Here is a 12,054-nt window from a genome sequence, read left to right as displayed (position 1 = left end):
TTGACGAGGGGTCAGAAGTGAAGGTAAGCAATCTCCCAACAACAAAGTTAAAAACGGCCCAAAAATTCACCTTCCTTTTCCAGCCCTCTTTAAATACTGAAAAGCTGTTTGACATCACAGCTGAGAAAAGCAAACTCACTCTTAATGAATCCTCCTTGTTCGGCTTTCTCAATGTAAATGGAAGCTCCCACAGATGCTGTTAATTACAGTTGACTGAACCTGTTTGTAATAGAAAAAAGAGCCCTTGTTAATATTTTAAATGTGAAATTTGCCTGAAGTAAAACTATGGGGGTTTCATCTCCAATTTGTTGAGTGCTGCCCAGAACCTACTATCATGGAGGGAGGAACAAGGCAGTTAGTGTAGGGCCCCAGCAAGGAGCGAGGGAGGAGGAGGTTCAGTAGAAGGCACTGGTTAGATGGGGCCAAGCTTGAGTTTCTAAAGCCATTGACCTGTAGGAGGATTGGAAACTGAAGGAGGCGAGGGGGCCCTGGAAAAAGGTGTCCAAGTAGGAAAGGTTTGACTCCAGTGGGATAGGTTTTGAACACAGGAGGATGCTGCCTTTGAAAATACAGCAGGTAATTACAGGAAAACATAAAAGCTACCAGATTGGAAAATTGAAAGCACGTTTCTGTTCTAAAGGGTCCACAGCTTGATCCCGCCATGTAACACTTAATTGGGAAAGACTTGGCTTCAGAAAAAAGACTAAATGTAATAAATGTTTGCCGCCTGACTCTGTGTGTCTTATCTTACAGCTTCCAGTTAGTGTTTATGAGTCAGTCATCGATATCATCGCTGGAGAGGTATGGAATTAATTGGCTTCAGTTCTGTCCTGTCTCGGTGTGTGTGTGTGTGTGTGTGTGTGTGTGTGTATCATGCATGATGTTGTAGTACCTCTCTATAACAGTCAGCCTGTGTTTGTATTCTGATCTATGTACAGTTCCTCTCTGTTCCTGTCAATCTGTGTATACATTCTGCATTATACACAGCCCCTCTCCATTCCTTGCTCTCTGTGTGTGTATATCCTGCACAATGTACGGTCCTGCCCTGTTCATGTCAATCCGTGTACATATCCTGTACTGTGTACAGTCCCAGCCTGTTCCTTGTCAGTCTGTGTATATCCTGCACTATGTACGGTCTCTGTTCCTGTCAGTCTGTGTGTATGTCCCGCACTATATGCAGTCTCTGTCTGTTCCTGTCAGTCTGTGTATACCTTGCACTGCACTATGTACAGTATTGTGTCCGTTCCAGTCAGTCTGTGTGTATATCATGCGTGATGTACAGCCTGTCTGTTCCTGTCAGTCAGTGCAGGATATATACATAGACTGACAGGAACAGGCAAGAGACTGTACATAGTGCAGAGTATACACACAGAGACTGTACATTGCGTATATATCCTGTGCTATGTTCAGCCTGTGTGTTTACCCTGCACAATGTACAGTCTCTTGTCTGTTCCTGTCAGTCTGTGTTTATACCCTGCACTATATACAGTCCTGCTCTGTTCTTTCAGTCTGTGCATATGTTGCATTCAGGTTGGCCTTTTCCTCTGGAAAGCCTTATAATGTTATGCATCTCTTTAATGTTTCCCATGTATGCATTTACTTAGATTAGCCATAACTCAGCCAGTCTCCACAATTACCTCCAGTTTCTCTCTAGATTTCTTTTCTATTCTTCTTTCCCTGTTACCTGCCAGAAAAACTTTCTCAAACCAAAAAATGTTGAACTAACTATAGCAAACCTGGTCCATACCATTCGCATAATGTAAGAGCAGAGCTACATCACTTTCTGATGTACGGGGCTCTCTATTTATCACCTCCTCCTCAGTTGGCCAGCTCTCAATCCAGCTGCATTATATTTCAACTGTTCACTGAAGCAGAGGCGTTGTACCGAGGGGGTGGGGGAGGTGCCATTTGACAGTGTCTGTACTGGCTCGTTGCTAGAGAAAACAACCAACTAATCCCATTGCATGCGCTCTTCAAGTAGTGCTATATTACTCCCAAACTAATCCCACTGCCCCACTTTCTCCCCATTGGTGTGTATCAATCCCAAACTAATCCCACTGCCCAACTGTCTCCCCATAGCCCTGTATCAATCCCAAACTAATCCCACTGCCCAATTCTCTCCCCATAGTCCTGTATCAATCCCAAACTAATCCCACTGCCCCACTTTCTCCTCATTGTCATGTATCAATCCAAAATTAATCCCACTGCCCCACTCTCTCCCCATAGCCCTCTATCAATCCCAAACTGATCCCGTTGCCTCACTATCCCCATGGCCCAGTATTAATCCCAAACAAATCCCACTGCCCCATTCTCTCCTCATAGCCCTATATCAATCCCAAACTAACCCCACTGCTCACTCTCTCCTCAAAGCCCTTTTTCAATCCCAAACTAATCCCACTGTCCTGCTCTCTCCCCTTAGCCCTGTATCAATCCCATTGGCCAGCGTTGTCCACAATTCTGTAGCTTCCTCCACTTGCCTTCACTATTCCCTGTGGTAAAGCATTCCAGCTCTAGCCATCCTCCCTGTAAAGAAATTTCTGCTGACTTTGCCACTCTCTTAGTGGCAATTTTTAACCAATAACCCCTAACTATTGACCCCCCATCAAGAGGAAATATTCTTGCTCACTTCACTCTATGAATACCCCTATTAAATCTCCCTCTGTATCACAAATCTCTCCTCATAACTATAGTTTCTTATTTTTGTCATCGCCCTGGTGAATCAATACTCTCCCTATGACTTTAATGTCCTTTCTCTAGTGGCATGTACAAAACTGGATATACTGCTCCAGCTGGGAACTGATCAATGTTGTGTGCAAATTTGTCATTATTTATTGTCTCTTGCACACTATGTCACTACTTTTAAAAACGGCTATTTCTATTGACCTTTGTCCCCTGCTCTCTCACTTTAAGAAGAGTCTATCTGTACCTCGGGACCTTTCTCTCTCTCTTCATTCACACCTTCCAGTATCTTTCCTTTCAATGTAATATGAATGCTTATTTTTCCTCCAAAAATGTATCACCTCAGACCCTTTCACATTAAACAGTATCTGCCCCCGTTTTGCCTGTTCTCTGTTGACCTGTCGGTCTTTTGCAGGCTTCTTCACTGTTTACCAATTCCTTTTGTTAGAAAATGCAGAGACTGTGGTAGTTGTTCTCAGCCTAAATTGCCAAATATGCCAAGAATTAAAGTGCTGACTGCTGGGAATCTCCTAGCACCTGCCCCCACCTTTCCCAGGCTGCAGCATCTCTGGGCCCCTTCCCCAGTTTAGACCACTTTCTGCTCCCCAGCCTCTCCTTCAGTCCCCATCGCCAATTAACCAGAGAGCTTGAATGCTCGAGGAGTGATGTCTTGGAAGTCCAGTCTCCCCATCTATGACTTTCCAGGTTTGGGATCAGCCCCAGCCACCTGCTGTGTTCAAATGCCAACACTGACCACACGCAGGAGCTACAGTAAACCCTAGCTATCGGGAGTCAGCCAGCCTCTTCTGTCCCAGGGAAGGGACTCGGAGCCTGGTGTGGGACACAACTTTTCCATTCTGCACCGCAACTGAGGTGCTGCATTCACACAACAGCAAACTCTTAATTCGCTCCTACCCCCGCCAGCCAGGCAGGCTCTGACCACTACCCATCGCCCCTGCCCCTAGGTCGGCAGGCGCTGATCAAGCCCCCAAAAAGCCCCACCCCATCCCGTCCCTCTCAGGCTGGCTGATCCTTTCCATTCTTCCTATTTTAGCCTTCTCTGCTGCATTCACTGACTCCGGCTGGGATACAGCTCCGTGTGTGCCGGCTGACTGACCAAGTGACACTTGATGTGTGAGTACTGAGTCCTAATGAGAGCCAGCGAGCTATTCCACTGGAAAGTGCATCACAGTAGGACCCTGATTCTGTCCTTGCCCGACCTATTCTAGCAACAAACCCTGGTGAGTGATGACTGGGAATATAATGATGCTGCTGTCACTGCCTCACAACCAGGACTTGAAGCAGGACCCACAGCTTAGTGGGCGGGGCCCAGTTCTTAGTGCTTCCCTAGAGAATGCTCACACTCCCCTGTGCTGACAGAGTCCACCACGCTGATTGTTTTTTGTTCTGTTCTTTGTCCAGGCCACGGTGCTGTTTGCCGAACTGACCTACACCTTGGCCACAGAGGAGGCGGAGCGCATCGGAGTCGACCATGTGGCTCGCATGACGGCTACGGGCACAGGGGAGAACTCCACAGGCAAGGGCGTGCCATTGTTCTGTAAACCGATGTGTTGAGTTGAGGGGGCGTGGTGGGGTGTTGCTGCCTGTCCTACCACAGCTGCTGGGAAACTGGTGTAAACCCTAGCTCCATTCAACAAGAACAAGAATGGAAAATAACAAGCTTTACTGTCCCGGTGTCCCAGGCCGAACATTGTCCTTTCTCCAACTAAGCAACTCGTGATGAAGTAACTATCCTACTCACTCACCCTGCCCTCCATAATACCTCCCCACATGGTGATCATCTTTTTTTTCACTTGCCAGGAAGCCAAACAGGTTAACCTCTGACCCTTTCAACAACAACTTTCATTTATATAGCATCCCAAGACACTTCACAGAAGACTAATCAGACAATTTAACACTGGGCCAAAGAACGAGACATTAGAAGGGGTGACTGAAAGATTGGTCAGCGAGGCAGGTTTTAAGGAGCGAACTGAAGGGGAAAAGAGAGCCGAAGAGTCGCAGAGGTTTAGGGAGGGAATTCTAGAGCTTGGGGCCGAGGAAGCTGAAAGCACAGCTGCCAATAGTGGAGCGATGGAAATCGGGAATGTCCAAGGGGCTGGGATTGGAGGAGCACAGAGATCTCAGGGTTGGAGGAGGTTACAGAGAGAAAAGGTCATGGAAGAATTTGAAAAAAACGGATGAAAATTGAGGCGTTGCTGGACTGGAAGCCAGTGTCAATCAGCGAGCACAGGGGTACTGGATGAACATGACTTGGTGTGAGTTAGGATACAGGCAGCAGAGTTGGAGAGGTTATGGGGTTGCAGCTCAGCTTAGGATCAAATAGCAGGCCAGTTTGTAGTACACGCAGCATGTATAAAGTATACAAATTGAAAGACAAGAGACGAGAAATTTGCAGTTAATATTTGGCCAATATAGTGATTTTGGAACATTCTCCCATAGACTGGTCAAATCAGTGACAGACTTAGTTGCATTTTGCATCTTTTCTGTGTCTTAACAAGATTGGTAATTGTATATAAAACACGAACACTACATATTAAAAACTGTGGGTGGTCTCGAGATTCTAGAGGTATTGCACCTAAAGTTCGTCACTCCTTGGCACAACCTCTCCCTATCTCTGCAGCCTCCTCCTGTAGACCTCTGCATCCTGCCACATAATTTCCAGGCAATGACCATCTCCAGCAAGAGGCTATCTAATTATCTCCCCTTGACATTCAGCAGCATTACCATCGCTGAATCCCCCACTATGAACACCCTGGGGAGTTAACCAGTGACCAGAAACTTAACTGGACCAGCCATCAAAAATACGTGGCCTCAAGAGCAGGTCAGAGACTGGGAATTCTGCAGAGAGTAGCTACTCATTTGGTAGTACAGAACTTGAGTATTGCTGAAAAAAAGAGACATTTTTTGTCAAAGCTTTTCATCTTCACTCAGGACAATTCACAAAAATACCAATGTCTGGGGAAACGACATATTTATACTGTATGAGAAGAGAGTGCTGATTGGTTGGCAATTGGACTCTGATTGGTAGAAGCGTTCCATGGAGAATGCATCAGTTGAGTAGCTCACCTCCTGACTCTCCAAAACCTGTCCACCATCTACGAGACACAAGTCAGGAGTGTGATGGAATACTCCCCACTTTCCCAGATGAGCGAAATTCCAACAATACTCAGTCGCTCAACATTATCCAGAACAAAGCAACCCATCTGAATGGTACCTTATCCATCACCTTAAATATTCACTCACTCCACCATCGATGCACAGTGGCAGCAGTGTGTACTATCCACAAGGTGCACAGCAGCAGCTTGCCAAGATGCAGTCAACAGCAGCTTCCAAATCCGAAACCTCTACTACCTAGAAGGGCAAGGGCAGCAGACGCATGGGAACACCATCAAGTGCAAATTTCCCACAAAGTCGCACACCTTCCTAATTTGGAAATATATCGCCATTCCTTCAAAACCCTGGAATCCCCTCCCTAACAGCACTGTGGGTGTACCTACACCACATGGACTGCAGAGGTTCAAGAAAGCAGCTCACCACCACCACCACCTCCAAGGCAATTAGGTATGGGCAATAAATGTTGGCCTAGCCTGTGACACCCACATCCCATGAATTTTTTTTCTTTATTCTTTTCATGGGATGTGAGCATCACTGGCAAGGCCAGTATTTGTTGCCATCCATAATTGCCCTTGAACTAAATGGCTTGCTAGGCCATTTCAGAGGGCAGTTAAGAGTCAACCATTTGGCTTTAGCTCTGGAGGTGTAGGCCCGACCAGGTAAAAATGGCAGATTCCCTTCCCTAAAGGACATAAGTGAACCAGATGGGTTTTTATGACAGTCCACGATCGTTTCATGGTCACCATTACTGAGACTAGCTTTAAATTCCCAGATTTATTAATTGAATTCAAATTCCACCAGCTGCCATGCTGGGTTTGGACCCATGTCCTCTGAGCATTAGTCTGGGCCTTTGGACTATTAGTGCAGTGACATTACCAGTACGCTACCGTCTCCTCCGAATTAATACATTTTTTTAAAAATCTGCTCCCACTCCACAGACCCCTGTAACCTTTTGCTCTGAAGCCCTCAGAGTTCTGTGCTTCTCTGTAATGGCGGAATTGTTTTCAGCAGTCTAAGCCATAAGCTTTAGAAGTTCCTACCTAACTTTCTTTGCCCCTTCACCTCTCTTCCTTTAAAACCTACCACTTTGACCAAGTTTTTAGCCATAGACCCTAACCCCTCTTTGTGATTTGGGATCATTTGTCTGGTAATGTTCCTTTGAAGTGGTAGTTCAGTGAGAATCAAATATGCTCACCCACAATAGCATCCACCCCCTCAACACCAACCTGGTACTTTACTGCTGCCCCCTTCCCCCAAACTATTAATTAAATTCTCTTATTTCTGTTCCTTTTACAGTGGCTGAGCATCTAATTGCGCAGCACAGCGCCATCAAGATGCTGCACAGTCGGGTCCGAGTTATCCTGGAGTACGTGAAAGCTGTGGAATCGGGTAAGAGAGCCCCTCCCACATCACCCATCAAGCACCGAGCTGTCCCATCCAGGGCCTGTGGGCCAGTGCAAGGTTTGGGGGAAGGAGGGATGGTGCCTAAGGGAGAGTGTGGGGTGTTAGGCAGTTTTGGGGGGGAATGGGGACAGGGCCTTGGGAGTTTCAGGGTTGGTGCGGTGGGGTATGGAAGCTGGGCGTAGGTGCCAGTGTTGGAGGATCTCTGAGGGTCAGTGCAGGACGATATGGGGTTGATGTGTGGTGAGCTGGTTTGCTGATGTCACATTCATGCTTTCTGACAGGTGAAGTGCCGTTTAACCATGAAATCCTGCGTGAGGCCTACGCCCTGTGTCACCGGCTGCCTGTCCTCAGCACCGACAAGTTTAAGACAGACTTCTATGATGTAAGTCAGAGTCAGTCGCTCATCTGGAAAGTGTAGCTGCTCCAAGATAGGGCTGTAACTTTCAAAACGAAACCCATCACTCTGCCAGGAAGCCTTAGTGGGAACAAGAAGAGACCATTCAATGAGGTCAGAGCTGATCTGTATTTTAACTCAATCTGTTTGCTTCAGGCTCCAGACTCTCATTACTCTTGGCAAGTGAAAGTTTATCATTGCCATTCCACTGTACGAAGCGGAGCTTCCAATCTTCCATCCCAAATGCCCTCACTCTTTTTTAAGGTTATGCCCCTTGTTCCTAGACTCCCCCGCAGCAGCAGGAGTAAAAATCTAGTTTATGTCATAAGCTAACCCTCGGAGCTCTGGCTACATTCTCATGAAGCTGCACCGCACTACAGGCACCGGACTCTGGATCCGGGGCACTTGCGACCGGACGTGTTCCGGATTTGCGGATTTTCTGGATTTTGGGAATTAATTAAAACATAAAGCTAGGCTGATTTCTCTGCCCCAGAGGAGGGACGAGGGACGGACTAGGCCGGCTTCCGCACCGTTAATCCCGACATGGAATAAATAAAACCGGACCGGAAGAGCAGGGGATCGGTATGCCGCGACCCAGATGTGATGGACAATAATGCCTGATGGGGATTGAGGTTCCCAGGGTGGGACCCAGTTTTTGGGTCCTGCCAAATAAGGAGTCCGGTATCTGTACTTCCTGTGTTCTTTCTAAGGTCTGGTTACAGAATGGCTGCAACGCCAAAGGAGGCCATTTGGACCATTGTGTCTGTGCCAGCTCTCTGCCTGAGCAAGTTAGCTAGTCCCACTCCCCCGACACTTTCACCCAGCAATTATTTTCCATTCAGGTGCTTATCCAATTTTCTTTTGAACACTTCAGTTGAACCTGCCTCCACCACACTCTCAGACAGTGCATTTCAGATCCTAACCACTCGATTGACCCTGTCTCCACCACTCTCTCAGGCAGTGCATTTCAGATCCTGACCACTTGCTGCATTTAAGAAAAAAAGGAAAAGCTTTACCTCATGCCGCCTTTGGTTCTTTTGCTAATCACCCTAAATAGGTGTACTCTGGTTCCCATCCTGCTGCCAATCTATCTACTCTGCCCAAACACCTCATGACTCGGAGCACCTCAGTCAAATCTGTTCTCAGCCTTTTTTTTCTCTACGGCGAACACTCCCAACTGCTCCAATCTATCCACATAGATGAAGTTCCTCATCCCTGAACCCGTTCTTGTGAATCTTTTCTGCATCCCCTCTAATGTCTTCTCATCCTTCCTAAAACATGTGGTCCAGAACTGGACACACTACTCCAATAGAGGCCAAACCTGGGTTTTATAAAGATTCATCATAACTTCCTTGTTTTTGTACTCCATGCCTCTATTAAAAATACCAGGATCCCATGTGTTTTGTTAACCACTTTCTCAACCTGCCCTGCCCGGACGCAAATCCATACCAACTTTCTTTAATTAATCTACACTTGTCCAAGTGGCTGTTAATTTTGTCCCAAGTTATTGTTTCTAAAAGCTTCCTCAGCATTGAGGGTAAACTGAGTGGCCTATAGTTGCTGGGCTTATACTTACACCCTTTCTGGAACAAAAGCATTTGCATTTCTCCAGTCCTCTGGCACCAACCTTGTACCTCAGGAGGGTTGGAAGATTATGGCCATTGCCTTTGCAGCCTCCATCTTAACTGCCCAGCAGAATCAGTTCAATCCTAGTGATTTATCAACTTTAAGTACAGTCAGCCTTTCTAATACCTCTTTATCAATTATTGTCAACTATCCCCTCTTTAATGAAGACTATCTTCCTTGGTAAAGACAGATGCCAAAGTATTCATTTAATACCTCAGCCATTCCCTCTGCTTTCATGCATGGATTACCTTTTGGCTCCTAATCAACCCCACCCCTCTTTGTACCACCCTTTTACTATTTATGTGCCTATGGAAGACTTTTGAATTCCATATTATATTAGCTGCCAGTCTCTTCTCATACTCTCTTTGCATCGCTTATCTCTTTCTTCACTTCCTCTCTGCACTTTCTATATTCAGCCAGCTTTTCACTTGTGTTATCAACCTGACATCTGTCATAGAACCCCCATTTTACTGCTTCATCTTACTCTTTCTCCCATCATCCATGGAGCTCTGGATTTATTTACTTTCCCTACCTTTCCCCCTCATGAACGTATGTACCTCAACTGTGGCTGATCCATCTCTTTAAAGGGAGTTTGTTATTTGTTTACAGTTTTGCCTACCTATCTTTATTTCCAGTTTACCAGGACAGATCTGCTTTTGTCTCATTAACCCCAGTATTTTTTATTCTAGATTCCTCCTTTTCCATAGTTAATCTAAGCTTTATGATATTATGATCACTGATCCCTAAGTGTTCCCCTACTGACATTTGGCTCACCTCAAATCTAATCCGACAGCGCCTCCTTCCTCATTGAGCTGGAAACATACTGATCAAGAAAATTCTCCTGACCACCATTCAGAAGGATTTGGGGAGGACATTGGCCTAGTGGTAGTGTCATTGACCTGGTAATCCAGAGGCCCAGGCTAATGCTGTGGGAACATGGGTTCGAAGCTGATGGAATTTGAATTCAATCTGAATTTGAAAGCTGATCTCGGTATTAATGAACATGAATCACTCTCGATCGTTGTAAGAAAAAAAAGCATCTAGTTCACTAATGTCTTTTAGGGAAGGAAATCTGTCATCCTTTCCTGGTCTGGCCTATATGTGACTCCAGATTCACAGCAATGTGGTTAACTGCCCCTCCGAATTGGCCGGGCAAGCCACTCAGCTCAAGGGCAATTCAAGGTGGACAACAAATATTGGCCTTGCCAGCAATTCCCGTGACCCATGAAAGAATAATCAAAAAAAAGTTTAAAAACTCTTACTTCTGTCTTGCCAAGTTTTTAGTGGAATAACTACCTATTAATCTCCCATTATCACTACAGTTTTTGTACCTTTCTGTGATTTCCCTGCAAATTTGCTCCTCTATATCTTTCCCACTAGTTGGTGGCCTATAGATAACCCAGTATTGGAATGGCACCTCTGGTGTTTTGTAACTCTAACCAAATAGAATCTGTCCCTGATCCCTCGAGGGTGTCCTGTCCTGTCTAGCACTGTAATATTCTCCGTAATCAATACAGCCAATCCTCCTTTCTCTGTCTTTCCTGAACACCTTGTATCCAGGAATATTTCATACCCCAGTCCTACTCTCTTTGTTTTGAGCCAAGTCTCTTTGATAGCAACATCACACTTGCATGTGGCTTTTTATGTATGGAGCTCGCCAACTGTATTGTCCAAACTTCATTGGTTTACATACATGCGCAGTAAACCTAATTCAGCCTCCTGGTGCCCAGAATGCTATAGTACTGCAGATGTGACCTAACCAGAGCTTTCTATAACTGTAATAAAACCTCATCCCTTTTACACTTAAGCTCCTGTTATAAAGGCAAGAATTCCACTTGCCTTTTACATTTGTCTTTTTGTACCTAATTATTGCACGAGCATATAACCGGGCAGAGCCAGCAGGCAGCTGTCAGTGGCCCGGACAAGTGGGCAGGGGTCAATGGCCCAGCCAGGCGAGCGGAGGTCAGTGGCCTGGCCAGGCGGGCAGTACCTGGCACTGTGATAATGTGAAGTTTTCTAACTAGATATCACTGTGTTATCACTGCTGTGTCTCTTTCTCTCCCTCACAGCAATGTAACGATGTGGGATTGATGGCTTACCTTGGCACCATCACCAAGACCTGCAACACCATGAACCAGTTTGTGAACAAGTTCAACATCCTGTATGATCGGCAGGGCATTGGCCGACGCATGCGAGGCCTCTTCTTTTGATAGCTGCCAGCGGCTTTCACCTTCTGGATGGAGCAGGGCGGGACAGGAGAGTTCACGTTCTGAACGAGGCACCTTGTGGCTGTAGCAAGCACGGATTGAAGTATATCTGCGATTCTCCAGAGCCGCCCTCCCCCACCACCTCTCCCTCCTCTCCTTCGCTGGAAGCTGCTTAGGCCAGTATTGTGAAATGGGCCAAACTGTCACCCTGTTTCACTTACGGCTGGTTTTCGCTCTCTGGTTTTGTTGCTTCGGTGCCAGTGACTTGTTCGATCGGAATTTGAGTTCACACAATGAGTGCATGTGTCTGGTTTTACTGCTGGGGAGCAGATGTGAAGTTGTCGGTTGTGTATGAGAAATAAAGTTTAAAGGAACTGGTTCATTCTCACTCAAAGTACTCAAGAATCCTCAAGAATAGCAGACTGACATCACCTTTTCAGCGTGGATTGTCTCTTTATTCCACCGTCTCATTCTTCTGTCCGTTTCCTTTCTGTCCTCCTTCCCCTCCCCTGCCCTCTGCTGCTCCCTCTGTACTTGCACTCTCCTCTCGGCCTCAGCTCATCTGTCCCTTTGTTTCCCCTGGATTTAACTGTTCCACTGCACTCCTAG

General features: G+C 46.2%; 1 protein-coding gene across 3 annotated transcripts in view; it reads left to right on the top strand.

Annotated features, from left to right (window-relative positions):
* Positions 1 to 11,823, top strand: part of cops6 (COP9 signalosome subunit 6) — a 36,942-nt gene extending 25,119 nt beyond the window's left edge. For all 3 annotated transcript variants that reach the window (XM_041178902.1, XM_041178903.1, XM_041178904.1), the window contains exons 6-10: positions 754 to 801; positions 4,102 to 4,216; positions 7,111 to 7,203; positions 7,500 to 7,600; positions 11,308 to 11,823. In XM_041178902.1, the coding sequence (XP_041034836.1) occupies positions 754 to 801; positions 4,102 to 4,216; positions 7,111 to 7,203; positions 7,500 to 7,600; positions 11,308 to 11,448 (498 nt within the window). In that variant the 3' untranslated portion in view covers positions 11,449 to 11,823. The remainder of the gene's footprint in view (positions 1 to 753; positions 802 to 4,101; positions 4,217 to 7,110; positions 7,204 to 7,499; positions 7,601 to 11,307) is intronic.
* Positions 11,824 to 12,054: the final 231 nt, after the last annotated feature.

This window comes from Carcharodon carcharias, chromosome 33 (genome assembly GCF_017639515.1).
Source record: "Carcharodon carcharias isolate sCarCar2 chromosome 33, sCarCar2.pri, whole genome shotgun sequence".
NCBI classification, from domain to species: domain Eukaryota; kingdom Metazoa; phylum Chordata; class Chondrichthyes; order Lamniformes; family Lamnidae; genus Carcharodon; species Carcharodon carcharias.
This window is presented reverse-complemented; position numbering and strand designations above follow the sequence as displayed.